Source organism: Durotheca rogersii (assembly GCF_024521655.1).
Source record: "Durotheca rogersii strain YMJ 92031201 chromosome Unknown GGS23scaffold_4, whole genome shotgun sequence".
Lineage (NCBI taxonomy): Eukaryota > Fungi > Ascomycota > Sordariomycetes > Xylariales > Xylariaceae > Durotheca > Durotheca rogersii.
Window position 1 is genome coordinate 461,332 of NW_026251235.1, and position 12,313 is coordinate 473,644.

A 12,313-nucleotide genomic window follows, 5' to 3' on the forward strand; every position below is an offset into this window, starting at 1 on the left:
GACTTTCGATGCTGAAGCTATCGACGGCGGAACCCTCTGCCCTTTTGTCCAAACTCTCCGACGATGGCGACGGATCTGTCTGATATATAAGCGTGGCTCTAAAGAGCCTAGTTGCGCGTTCGTACTTCGAACTAGCTAGCTACGACGTTCCTCTGCACTACGCGGCTAGGCTGCTTTGCGCCGTTAAGGAGTGCCGAAGCACGGCAAGGTCCCTAAAATAGGAGGAGCCCAGTCTTCCTATCAATCGACCACGACCCTTCGGCAAACCCCCCCTGGGCTATCCCCTCTTCAGTCTATTACCACTCCGCTACTAGCCCTTCGCCTCCGGAAGGTTTTCCCACAAGCGCCCTGGAGGGGGGCGGGTGTCGTCGGCGTATGGCGATTCCTGGCATCTCGATTCGGGATATCCTCCTTCCTATCCCAGCCGAAGGATCGCTCTAATTGGAGCTTAGGCGCGGGCTACAGCGGCCGCGAGGGCGCTGGCTGCACTTGTACGTATTCTCCTCCAGTCGTCCCAATCTCGAAGGCCTTTCTTTTGCAGGTTAGGTGTCCCTCGCTTTCTCAGGGGTATTGTCTTCAAGCGCAGGCAAGCGGGTCGGACGGGACGCGATGCGAGCTCGAACTCGAGGCATTTGGTCTCGGTTCTCCGCCACGGCTTGGGGAGCAGCTCGTCCACGATGCGGTCGGCGACGGGGCCTGCTTAATTAATCCGTCGATCCATCCTGCTGTGCCGTGCATGCCGATTCCCGCGGGAAGCATTAGCATAAGCATTCGCATACAAACAGATACATCATTCTGCCGTGCCTCAATAGCGAACCATTTCGACGGTGGTGGGATTCTCAGGCTACGCAGGCGAATGTGTACTCAGGTATTCTCTCGTCCCCCCGCCGCAGGTGGGTGAGATGCGGATTTCATAGGCGGTTATTTGCAGATGGATGTGTTTTTTTTTCGAAGGATTCATCCCAATAGTGATACCTAGGTATGTATTGTTGTTGCGGGTACGTACGTAGCATTGGCTGGCTCAGCCGACTTCCCTTGCCCTGGCCACGCGATGTTGCAGGGTTGAGAAGACGTGAGCACAACCTGCTCGCTCCGTGTATCATGTGTGTGCTGTTGCTGCTTCTGCTGCTCTCCTTACTGCTACTCTCCTCAGCCGGCCGGCTAGACGGGCCCTCTGCGACGTTCGCCCTTCCTGCCATGTGGCCGTGGATATGTACTTACTACTATAAGGCTGAAGAGAATCTGGGGTTTGTTCAACAATGAAACAGCGCGACGGTAGTTTGGTGGTTAGACTGCACGCAAGTAATGCCAGAGATTCGTAAGAAAGAGACGCTATCGTCTCTCCACTTTCTGCCAGTGGGTTGCAGTACATGATGCCGTAAGATTCTGGCCTGTTTTGGCGTATAGGTGTGCGTGCGTGTGCGTGTGTCAGAGAGAGGCAGAACACAGGCGCAGGAGAGAGGGGAGAGGGTGCGGGAGAGAAAAGGAGGGGTGGCATGTGTGTGAGGACAGCTAACGAGAGAGACTTATTGGTGTGATGCGGTAGCTTACATGGATCCTACCGAGGAACTACACCATACCTTCGTTTCCTACCTACATCTTACGGGCACCCAGCTAGCGGAATAAAATCTATTTGGAGGTCCCGCAAGGAACACCGGCTTGGAGATATCTCGCCGACCAGCCAACCCGCCAACCAACCCACCACCCCCATGTGCTGATTAATGGCGCTGGCCTATCTTCGAGGAGCCCATCCTTCCAGGGGTACGAAAGAAGAGAGGGTGTAGCGTAGGCAGTGTTGCTCTCTCACAACGTGGATGTTGGTTAGCTCGACACCCACGTGGTGAGTGATAAGGTTAATTTATACCTTGCAATGAAGAAATCCTTCAGGCCCCTTGACAATGTCTGCTGTCTCCTCACTCCCCTACTCTAGTTGCCGAGGAAGGTCCACAGTATAAGGTCTCATGGTGGCTGTTGGGGAATGACTCTGGGAGTGCTTCGTGTCTAAAAATATAGGACTGTCGACGGTTCCTGGCACACCTCGCTCCTGTTCCGCAGGTCTGCGGTGTGACCCCCTTGACGGCGTAAACGTGCGTGGGGTTACAATTGGTCGACTGAGTCGTGCGTGAAGCTGGGCGCTGTCGTGGTTTCGGAAGACTACGGCAAATCACTTAGCAGAGCCGAAAGGCGTTAAGACGTCTGTCGAAACTCGCAGGAAACCCGCACATGCTCTTCTTACACGGCACATCTCTCTCCAACTTCTAACCCCGCCCTTGGCTGCTGGTGCTGGTGCTGCTTCTGACGCTGCTGGTGCTGCCATCGTCAGCCTCGCACAATAGACCGCTAGGCCGGTTGGTCAGACTCGAGCCAGAACCACTAGCATCTTACATGTCTGCCTAGGCTCCTCGTCGTCTGCTGTGCCACTTCGTTCCGTCAGTCCGAGCAAGTCGAGCACAGCCAGTGACGACAGCTTTGTGAGATAGGTACATATAGGACCGCCAGGGAAGAACGCGCGCACAGGGCGGAGCAAGCCGAGATGATAGCTTCGGGCGGCCGGCTACACCCTCTTTCCCTCAACCCCACAACGAGATGGACAATGTAGATCTGGGGGTGCCTATTTTAACGTTACTTGGCGTGAAACCAGCAACAGGTGGAGTGGCCAGGGGCACAGGGGAATAAGAACCTAACAAGCACCTATCCTGCCAGGTGCTTTTGTAGGATGCAATCCCCTACCGGCCGTGGGATTGCGCCCGTGTAGGCCGACAAAGTTCCAGTCAAGACCCAGGAGGAAGAGCCTGTGCCTCGGCCGCGGAAAAGATGCCCAGTTTGCATCCTAGGTTTCCTCAGTCGTCGTGCGAGCGGCATAGCCCGCAGCCACCAGCCCGCCGCAATAACCCCTCTTCGCCATAATCAAAGTGACGGGGACACAACGCGAGGTTCGGGTGTCTAAGCCCTTTCCCCCTCTGTCCCTCCCTCTCTCTCTCCGTGTTTCTGTGCAATTCGTTTAATTGACGAACTGGCCCGGGGGGCCTCAGGTAAACGCGCGTATATGTATGCGTGCGCACAGGAAGCAGATCATAGAGGGCAAGGGGGGTGGCAGAGGGTAGGGGGGTGATAGCCCACCGTGGACTTGGCCTCCCTTTTCGCCTAAAATCCCGAGGTTGACTCTGGTATAGTTCCCTCCGGTGTGGGCACCGCGCCTTTGAACCACCATTGGCGTCTCGTCATCTTGCTTCCCCTCCCTCGATAATGCGCATCGTTATCAAGCACGTAGGTCATATGGCAGGTATACCGTGGCGGGGCGAGCAACGAATCTGGCACGCCCGTCCGTCGGGGTAGCTCCGGCCCCCCCCCGTGAATCCCATCTCGGAATTCCTTCTGGTTCATTTCCGTTTGTCGAGCGGCACAAGAGATTTCTGTGGATTGGAAAGCTTGGTGCCATACGAAATTATCCCGTATGATGCGGTCCTAGCTCTTGGAGCCCTCAACCTGTGAGGTCGTATTCTGATGGGGTAGGGAATCAGGGGGAGGGTGGGGGGTCCCTTCATCAAGAACCTGCGAAGATACATTACCGGAGACCGTCCTGATAACAAGAGCGGAATCTCTGAGATTGCCATCCCCTCTGCTCAGGGTGGGAACGAGAGAGAGAGAGAGAGAGAGCGGGAGGGAGACAGGAAGGCAAGGAGGGGTGGGAGGAGGGAGTTCATCGTCGAAGATCGCCCGGCCCACTTCGACCACATGCGCCGGGGGGCCCTGGTCTCAGGAGGATACCAAGCTTCGCTTCACATCCATGGTGCACGTAGTAGATCTGCAGCTAAACCCAGCAGTGGTGTCTTTGTCCGTCTGGGCCCTCGGCACTGTTGCGTATTCGAGGACAAGAATCATACGTGCGTGGAATCGTCTCTGCGGAGAAGAATAGGCAGGCAGTAAAGTAGAATTCTTTTCCCGTAATAGCTGTCTGTCTCTCGAGACCCAAGGGCACTTCCTGGTAGAAGACATTTTGTTTAACGCTTTGTAAAATCCAGAGTAAACCCATTTGTGCCTCGGGTATAGAAAAAGTCCACCCACACCAGAGAGCGCCAACTCCATCAAGTAAACCTCCCTGTCCTCCAACAAATAAAGAAAAAAAGATCCTATTCCCCCCCTCCTTCTCGCTCGCTCCTTATCCTATATGTACTTTGACCTGACTGCAGGCATGGTATGTATATCCAAACAACCCCCCTCCCACCACCCTGGCAAATAGTAGAGAGAGAGAGAGAAAAAAAAGTCATGATCGAGGATTGCCCGACCCATGCTGCATCGTGCATGTACGTGTGTATGTATGCATGTATGGGCTAGGGCTTCCTCCCATCGAAGCAGCTCGTGCTTCGCTCGTTTTGCTGTGTACATCGAAACCAACCCATGTCTCATGCACAGCTCGATAGACACACGCGCGTTCACACACCCTTACAACCCGGTGGGCGTGTTATTCGCACATCGGTGGCCCCGTGCTCCCCCATTAGAGAGTTGCGCAGGAGGCGGGGACGAGAGAGAAAATCGAGAAGCCCGATTCGAAAGAGGACGAGAAGAGAAGAAAAAAAAAGGTGTGGAAGAGAAGACAAGCAAGAAAAGAAGGAGGGCGAAAGAAGGAGAGTATGAAGGGGAAAAGATAATAAATAAAGATAAAACAGTCGGGAACGTGACGACGTACACTCCGTAACGGCATTCGAGGGAAGGCATGCATGGCAATGCAAGATGGAGAAAATGTGTGTTTGGCGAGTCGGACAGACGAGGCAGATAGGTAGAAAATCAAAACAACCCTTAACCGGCTACGACTGGTTATCGGGTCTCCATCTTGGGATGGCTCGCCATGTCGACGGCGGCAGCGCCCCAGCTGTCGTCGTTGTCGACGACGGCGCCGCGCTCGAGCAGCATGGCGGCCATGTCGGTGCGGCCGGCCATGACGGCGCGCTGCAGCGCGGTGTAGCCGGCGCTGTCGCGGCTGTTGACGTTGACGTCGTAGCGCTGGAGCAGCAGCCGCAGCGTGTCGACGTGGCCGCCGGCGATCGCGAAGTGCAGCAGCGGCGCCGTCGTCTCGGGCACGCCGCTCTCGCCGCTGCCGCCGCCGCCGCCACCGCCGCCACCGCCGCTGCCCGCGCTGCTCGGCGTCGTCAGGTACGTCGACGCCAGCGACGAGCTGCCCGGGCGCCCACTCGAGCCTGCGCTCACGGCGGCCGCGGCCGCCGCTTTCCGGTCCAGCGGCGACCAGCCCGCCGAGCTGCTGAGGTCGGCCGACTCCGGCGAGGTCGCGTACGCGTTCGCGGCGCTGCGAGAGACCCCGTCGTCGAGCGAATACGTCGGTTCCGCGTGGTACATGGGCATGTCCTCGGTGCTGTTGTATACGTTGAAACTGTTACGTAACCGCGGTTAGCTGCGAGGGAAGCGAGAGGAGGGAAATTCTCGTGCAAAGTAGCGGTGGTAGTGGGGTGGTGGTTTTTGTCGTTTTTTGCCGAGCATGGGGCATGGGTTTAGATGGCTCGGTGGCTGGCTGGCTGGCTTACCTGGTAGAGACGCGGAGCCCGTCGTGGCCCTCGGCAGCACCCTGCCCCCAGGACATGGGGGAGGGGCAAGCAGACGAGTAGATCGGCGGTATGCTATTACTTCGTAGGTGGTGAGGATGCGGTTGCACGTTCGACGTGGCGACATTGGTGGTGACGGCGCGGGCACGCCGGCTCGGGGCGTGCGTTGAGGGGAGATCGGTCACGACGTCGTTCGAAGCCTGGACGTGAGGGAAGTAGGACGTCGTGTCGAATCCCATGGGGCGCTCGCCGTCCGTCGTGAGCCCGAGCCCGTGCAGCTGTTCCGAGCCGGACGCGTGAGACCAGGCCTGGATGTACTCGCCCATCCGCCGCGATCCGTTCGGTGTCGTCGCTGATGCTGATGAGGCCGCTGCATCCGCATTGTGTGTGTACACGTCCCCTAGGTTAGACGGACTCCGGCCGCCAGAAGGAAGCTCGTGCTCAGGCGGCGGTGTAGTTGAGGGATCCGCTACGTTCATGGACTGCTGGAGCTGTTGGAGCTGCTTCTTCAGCCTCTCCACCTCCTTGGTCCGATCCCGCATATTACGTCCTGTAGAGACGGTCAGCCTCCTGTCGAGTTCATGCAAGTGTGCCACTACACGCGGCGGGGAACTCACGATATGCCCTCTGGGCGAGGCGGTTCTGGATCTTCCTCCGCTCTGCTGCATCGGGCAGATTTCTCCAGTCCTCGTCCGGCTTCATGAGATCCACGTACGATGTTGTCAGCGGCCGACCGCTGCGGGGAGAAGCTGTCCCTGACATGGCTGTGTCGAGAGAAGAGGAGTGCTGGTATGGTAGCTGGCGGGAAGTGACTATGACAGCGAGGACGACAGCAGCAGCATCAACAACACCAACAACGGCGGCAGTAGTTGTATGTGGTGAGGGTGGGGGAGAGGCCGATACTTAAGTCGAGCAAGTAGTAGGGGGATTAAATGTAACACGCGCCCCGGATGTCTTCAGTATTCCTGACTTAGAGCATGGGTGTCAGAAGCATGGCAACTCCTAAATGTGGAAGTAGCACAGAAAGTTGGTTGACTGCAGAAATGATCCAGGAGGATCAGACTGTGGTGCCGATGGATCCCTTATGTCCTAATTCGACTGACGAGAAGTTAGCGGCGACGGAAATAAATAGCCCTAGAAGTAGGTAGAGCTCTCTCTCTGCTAGACGCCTCCGCCTCCGAAACCCGGTAACGAGATGACGGACGCCTCTCTTCCCCTACACGCCCCCCCCCCCCCCCCTCCCTCCCTCCTCCTCCTATCCCTCCCCAGTATGCATCTGATCTTGCCGAGCGTTCAGCTAATGGGGCCAGCGCTACCCATCCAGAAACATGACGAAATCTGAGAGTATCCCAGTAGCCGATCAACACCCACCCACTTACACGCATACACACATCCACACGCACATACGAGCCAGGGATATTTGTGTTGGGACTGCAAGTCAACGATGGCAACCCGATAGGTGGCCAGCCTACCCTATCCTATCTCTCCCGTCCCCCTTTTTCGATCTATCTACCTGCCTGTCTCTCTGCCTCTCTCTCTGTCCGTCGTCTCTCTCCTTGTTACGCCGCTTGATAGGCAGGAGTTGGCCGAATACCGTGCTGTCCAAGGCCGGCTGGTTGGCTATCTCGAGAGGAGCCCCCCAGGCCCAGACCACCTGGTTGACATGACGGATCGCCTGCGTGGTTCGCAGGCTAGACCATGGGAGGTGTGACTTGCCGAGGGAGACTCTTTCTTCTGACACCCCCTCCTCTCTCTCTCCTTCTCTCCTCTCCCTCCCTCCCTCTTCCTCTCCCTCTCTAGCCCTGGAACGTGCGGAATCGAGCTGCGTGAGGAAGATTAGCTCGGATTCTGAGGGTCCTGCAGCTGTAGGTACCTACCTACCTGCTATGTAAGTGATGTATTGGGACAGCTTCTCCGCCGGGGGCGCGCGCAGAGCAGGGGCAGGGGTTGTTGGCATCGTAAGTATGTAGGTACATATGTAAGTACATAAGATTCAATAACCTACCAGACGCATCGTGGCTTGCTTCGCCTCAGGGTCATGAAGCGAGCAGGGGTCGCTCCGAGTGTCCGCAAGGTGTCCAGCGGAGGCATGGCCTTGGAATCAAGTGTACCAATGTGCATATACACACATACATACGTCCTTGTTCTACAGGCTACGACACTTACATGGTACATAGGTATATGACCAGGCCTCAGGTTCAACGGTTCGCTGGACGGCCACGGCTAAGAAGGTCCCTGTCTTGGCACTGATCCTACACTACCGCCACCCACGAAAACCCCCGTTACAGAAAGTCGACAGGCCCTGTCCCATCCATCCAACCTGCGTGTCCTGCCGGCCCATGCCCTTGTTGCCGGCGTGTCCTGGCCGAGGGAGAGAAGAAGAAGAAAAAGAGAAAGAAGAAGGGAAGAAAGGAAATATCCATTGGTCCTACCTATGTAGGTAGGCATACCCACCACTTACATACTACCATTTCTGCCCATCACCACCACTACGACGGCCTCCACCACCATTACTGCTACTGCTATTACCTCCGCTGCTACCACCGTTACCCGACACCGTCGAGATACGCAACGCACCTGACTCGAAGCTCGTATCCCGCTGTCGTTATAGGCCAACACCGTTGGTAGAACTTCGCTGATGGTAACATTGTCACAATAGCAGGATTGCCGCAAGTTTTTGCGAATCTGGCGCCATCCGCCAACAAACCCAAATCACAGAGTCATAGCGTTATCATGTCGTCGGGTAATGTAGTTACCTGCCTTGTATAGGCATCCCGTGTTACTGTTCCTGATCGATCAGACACGAGACTCGATAGCAGATCTCTCTGCCTAGCATTTGGGGGGAGGGGAGGGGGCGAGGCAGGCAGCAGGAGGGTAGTAGTGCCTATGGTAGTGATGGTAGTGGTGGTGGTGGTGGTGGTGGTGGTAGCAGCAGTAGTGGTGATCTGTTTGATAACACAATTCCCACTGAGTAGGCGTCTCTCTATCTCGTCGAGCAATTCAAATCTCGACTGAGACAGGAGATTCTGCACGTCATATGCCTTGGACGATCAGGCCTTCCTGTTCGAGTATAGACGGTGGGAAGGACGGGCACCACCACGGCCACCATGGAGAGCGTATCGGGGCCTGCCCACGCCCGGCCGGGGTCGTGATCAGTGTGCCGGCCTCATTGGTCCAGACACCCCATGTCGTTCATCTCTATCATGCCTGTCAGAACTACAATCCTCCTCCATAATTTCTGCCATAGGCCTGGGCGTGCACGACACGGCGATGGGGAATAGAGTGTGTTGCCCAGGCCCACATTCCCATGGCAAGACGCCACCATTACGACGGCAGCAAAGTCCCTTAATTTTCCTTTTTCCGTTTCCTCCCATACGCAGAAGCCGCTGACGTTATTCAGGTCGCTCACGAGCCTAGGCCGTACCAATTATATACTTACGGCCCGCTCGGTGCGGTCAGGAGAATGGGAAGAGGCAGAGGACGAGAGCCGAGGAAGAAGATCGAGAACAACAAGAAGAACAGGAAGAACGCTGCCTGCTCTGACACTCGCCCCCGCTCGCCTCTCGCCTTCTATGACGCAGCGTGGTGGCAGGATATTCCCAAATCTGCTACCCGGCACGAGCCAAGGGTGACGCTTCATGGCTACGGTACCAGACGTGCATTACATGCTTACATGCCTCCTTACACTGCATACATATACACGAGCGAACGGGCATACGAAGCTCGTGGTCACAATCTACGGGTAGGCAGGTAACTGATAGGAAACCAGAAGGGGCCCTGTCAGCGGAAATGATCGACTCGGATACAGCCGAATACAGCTACGAGAACCAGCGACGGCTCAGCTTCGGGTTGGTCCCAACTCGAATAGCGCGAGTCAGAAAACCCCGTGCAGGTGCACACAAGCGAGCATGGCCAGTATCATCTCCTCGGACGGCCTGGGTTGGGGTCGACCGAGGCAGAACGATGACGACCAAAGGGTGCACACCGGCTGCGCTCCCACACCTGGTGCCCCCGAGCTGCGATGCGTCCGGGTCCGGAGATCGCTAAGAAGAAGTCTCCGTTCTCTCAGTCTCTGTCGCTCTCCCGCGCTGCCCCCCTCCCCCTCCCCCCTTCTCCCATGTCATTTGTAATGAGATCTGCAAGTGCTAGGTACCTCTACTCTTCCCGTCCACACCAATTACGCGAGACCTGCCTGCCCCGAGGACCAGGATGTCCAGTATCGGAGCGAGGCAGCGGGGAGCGAGTGGAGGGGGAGGGGGGAGGGGGGCGAGGGAAACGTGCTGGCCGCTCTCTCGCTCGCCCGGCCGCCCGCGGCCCCCCCGGGGGGGATCGATGCGTTTGCATAGTAGCAAACGGGGCAGGTTACCGGGAGCTCGGAAATAGATGACAGACTCTCGGCAAAGCACGAGAGCAATCAATCTTCTAATCAGAAGCATAAGATCCCGTCTCCAAGCATCCGGGGAGGTCAGCTCTGGTACGTACTGGCTGGCATTGGTCACATATCAGTTCAGACACGGCTACGACTGTAGTACATAGAACTGCTGCCCTCTCGTAGGTGTTCAGCGGATCTGCAGCAGGGTTTCTCGTCAAGGTGTGATGGACGTCGGTATATGGAGAGAGAGAAAGGGAATTCAGGGTCCTCCGACAAGCCGGGTGATATGGTAGCGCGACTTATCGTCCGGGGAAGGGTGGGAGGAAAAGGGGCACTGCCAGCCGCGACGAGTTAGAAGTCGAGCCGGAATCTCTCGTCCCAGCTTCGAGAACAGGGCAGACTCGCATTCCCGGACGTTGTTATGTTGCCGTCCTCTTGGGCTCCTCTCGAGAAATAGCTCTTCCTCTGCGAGGCATACCGTAGCCGTACGCAATCTCGCAACTCGAAAATGGCACTTCCCAAATCCGGAAGGCATCGCGCTGTTCCCGGTGTTCCTTTGCCTTCTTCTTTTTTCTCCCCTCGTGAGGCCAAGAGTGGGTGACGACGCTCTTCCGTAACTTGAGGCGGGCACTCTAGCACCCTCGGCGGGTTTCTTCGAGAACATGCGTCTTCTAGAAGCCAGCCGAGAGCTTCGACAAGACATAGACGATAGGTCGTCGACGGCTCCTGCGTGCCACTCGCTTAGCACGGCGAATGCAATGCACAAGCGTGCCTTTCTGTCCACCTACCCTCCGGCTGGTGGGTTGCAGGCAAGGAGGGAACCTGGCCGAGGAGGGTTCGCGAAACCTCGCGTTCTCGCGCACTCTCTTCCCCCTCAATCCCTCTCTATTTCCCGCACCCCGGCCACGAGAGCCCGAAACACTTCCGGTTCGGAGGGCGACATGGAGAGAGAGGGAGAAGGGGAGAGGGAACGAGAGAGGAGATGGTACCAAGTGGGGGGGTCACCAGCCGAGGCACCTTCAGAGATAGATGGCGAAAGAAGCTCTGGGTCCGGCAACCGCCACACCGCGATGTGTGATGAAGAGGAAGGGGGGGGGGGACGGGTAAGGGAGACGTATGAACCAGTCAGCCGGCTAGCCAGTTAGCCCGCGAGCGTAATGCATAGCTGTGACTTTATCATGAGCCCGGGAGACAGATGCGAGGTGAACTGTAACGAGAAGGTAACGAGAAATAGGTGTGGCTAGATGGAGCCCAGGATTACCTAGAAATCCCACGGCATCATCCAGCGAGAACGGTGTATTCGACCAGACGAAGGCACTTGATTGGGAGACGAGACCAGGGGGGCCACGACGAAGCTTGGCATAACCCAACCACAAGCGAACCGACCCCCTGAAGAGAGTCTCTTCTGTCCAGGGGTCAAGGAAGAGAAGAGAGGGGGGCAGGGAACGGAGGAGAGGGGGGTACATCTGTACCTTGTCTTGGTCAGGGTGGGATTCTCCTCTCTCTGTGATCTTCGTCGCATCCCGATTCCATCCCGCTCGACTCTTCCGTCGCCAATAGCCATGCAGCGCAGTCCTAGAGAACAGTAAGAGTGTTGTTCTCTCCTTCGAGAAGAAGACGGGAAGAGGAGAAAAAGAAAAGAGACGGACGAAACCGCATACAGGGCGAGAAAAGGAGGGTGGTGGAGACGTAGACGAAGGGAAAAGAGAAAAAGAAAAAAGGGAAAAGAAAAAGAGAGAGAGAGAAGACCCTGCGTGGTTACCGCACGGTATGTCGACGGCCGTCGACGTTCTCCTTCTCCTCATCGTTCCCAGTATGAATCTACATATCTACGCACTGCTTTTTCTCGCCCTCGAGCGCCACGCGGCTCAGCATAGGCAAGTCTCAGCGCGACTCGTGGGGAATCAGGATTCGCTCGTAGAACCAGGGCTGCAGATGATTGAAAACGCATCTCGACAACGGCGGCACGCACGAGCGGACATCGTCTTCACATGTAGGTACATCGCAGCAATCCGAACCCGCCTGCATTGATGCGCAGAAGGCCAGGCAGAGGGCGATGGCGTGTGTTGAGGAAAATCCAGGTTACGAACCACCTCGCCCGCGCAGCAACACGGCCCACGCACCCAGAACTGCACGGAATCCGTCGTAGAGAATACGTACAAAGAACTAAAGTCGCTGCAGTATCACCGCACGCTAGCGGCCGGCGGCGTATGATCGTCTGGTCTCCAGCCGGGTCTACAGCGAGATCTACATGCACTCTCTGGCAAGGGGGAGGGGGTTGGCTGACCGGGGGCCGGGGGGGGGGGGGGGGGGGGGGAAGAGGAGACGGACTCGACCCGCAGATTCGTCAGCATCTTATTGTCTTGCACGGTGAAGCCAATGCTTG

General features: G+C 56.9%; 3 protein-coding genes across 3 annotated transcripts; all 3 read right to left on the bottom strand.

Moving 5' to 3' along the window:
- Positions 1 to 4,755: 4,755 nt before the first annotated feature.
- Positions 4,756 to 6,424, bottom strand: GGS23DRAFT_354690 (uncharacterized protein). Its single transcript, XM_051513171.1, has 3 exons — positions 6,173 to 6,424; positions 5,538 to 6,105; positions 4,756 to 5,386 (listed from the first exon to the last, which is right to left on the bottom strand). Exons 1-3 carry the CDS (start codon positions 6,315 to 6,317, stop codon positions 4,816 to 4,818), a joined length of 1,284 nt encoding a protein of 427 aa, XP_051374493.1. The 5' UTR covers positions 6,318 to 6,424; the 3' UTR covers positions 4,756 to 4,815.
- Positions 6,425 to 7,454: 1,030 nt separating this feature from the next.
- Positions 7,455 to 8,402, bottom strand: GGS23DRAFT_554136 (uncharacterized protein). The gene is made up of 3 exons (XM_051515512.1): positions 8,215 to 8,402; positions 7,733 to 7,991; positions 7,455 to 7,533 (listed from the first exon to the last, which is right to left on the bottom strand). The coding sequence occupies exons 1-2, from the start codon at positions 8,248 to 8,250 to the stop codon at positions 7,779 to 7,781; spliced, it is 249 nt and encodes an 82-aa protein (XP_051374494.1). The 5' UTR covers positions 8,251 to 8,402; the 3' UTR covers positions 7,455 to 7,533; positions 7,733 to 7,778.
- A 1,708-nt stretch (positions 8,403 to 10,110) lies between these two features.
- Positions 10,111 to 11,823, bottom strand: GGS23DRAFT_354750 (uncharacterized protein). Its single transcript, XM_051513172.1, has 2 exons — positions 11,400 to 11,823; positions 10,111 to 10,653 (listed from the first exon to the last, which is right to left on the bottom strand). Exons 1-2 carry the CDS (start codon positions 11,730 to 11,732, stop codon positions 10,279 to 10,281), a joined length of 708 nt encoding a protein of 235 aa, XP_051374495.1. The 5' UTR covers positions 11,733 to 11,823; the 3' UTR covers positions 10,111 to 10,278.
- Between the last annotated feature and the right edge of the window lie 490 nt (positions 11,824 to 12,313).

Bases quoted from the DNA above. Each gene is read 5' to 3' on its own strand.
- GGS23DRAFT_354690 (XM_051513171.1), bottom strand. From the start codon at position 6,317: ATGTCAGGGACAGCTTCTCCCCGCAGCGGTCGGCCGCTGACAACATCG. The intron at 6,106-6,172 runs GTGAGTTCCCCG...CCGTCTCTACAG, and splicing joins CCTCGCCCAGAGGGCATATC to GACGTAATATGCGGGATCGG. The intron at 5,387-5,537 runs GTAAGCCAGCCA...GTTACGTAACAG, and splicing joins GGGCTCCGCGTCTCTACCAG to TTTCAACGTATACAACAGCA.
- GGS23DRAFT_554136 (XM_051515512.1), bottom strand. From the start codon at position 8,250: ATGGCGCCAGATTCGCAAAAACTTGCGGCAATCCTG. The intron at 7,992-8,214 runs CTATTGTGACAA...ATGCCTACCTAC, and splicing joins AAAAACTTGCGGCAATCCTG to ATAGGTAGGACCAATGGATA.
- GGS23DRAFT_354750 (XM_051513172.1), bottom strand. From the start codon at position 11,732: ATGAGGAGAAGGAGAACGTCGACGGCCGTCGACATACCGTGCGGTAAC. The intron at 10,654-11,399 runs GTACAGATGTAC...AGTGGCACGCAG, and splicing joins CCCACCCTGACCAAGACAAG to GAGCCGTCGACGACCTATCG.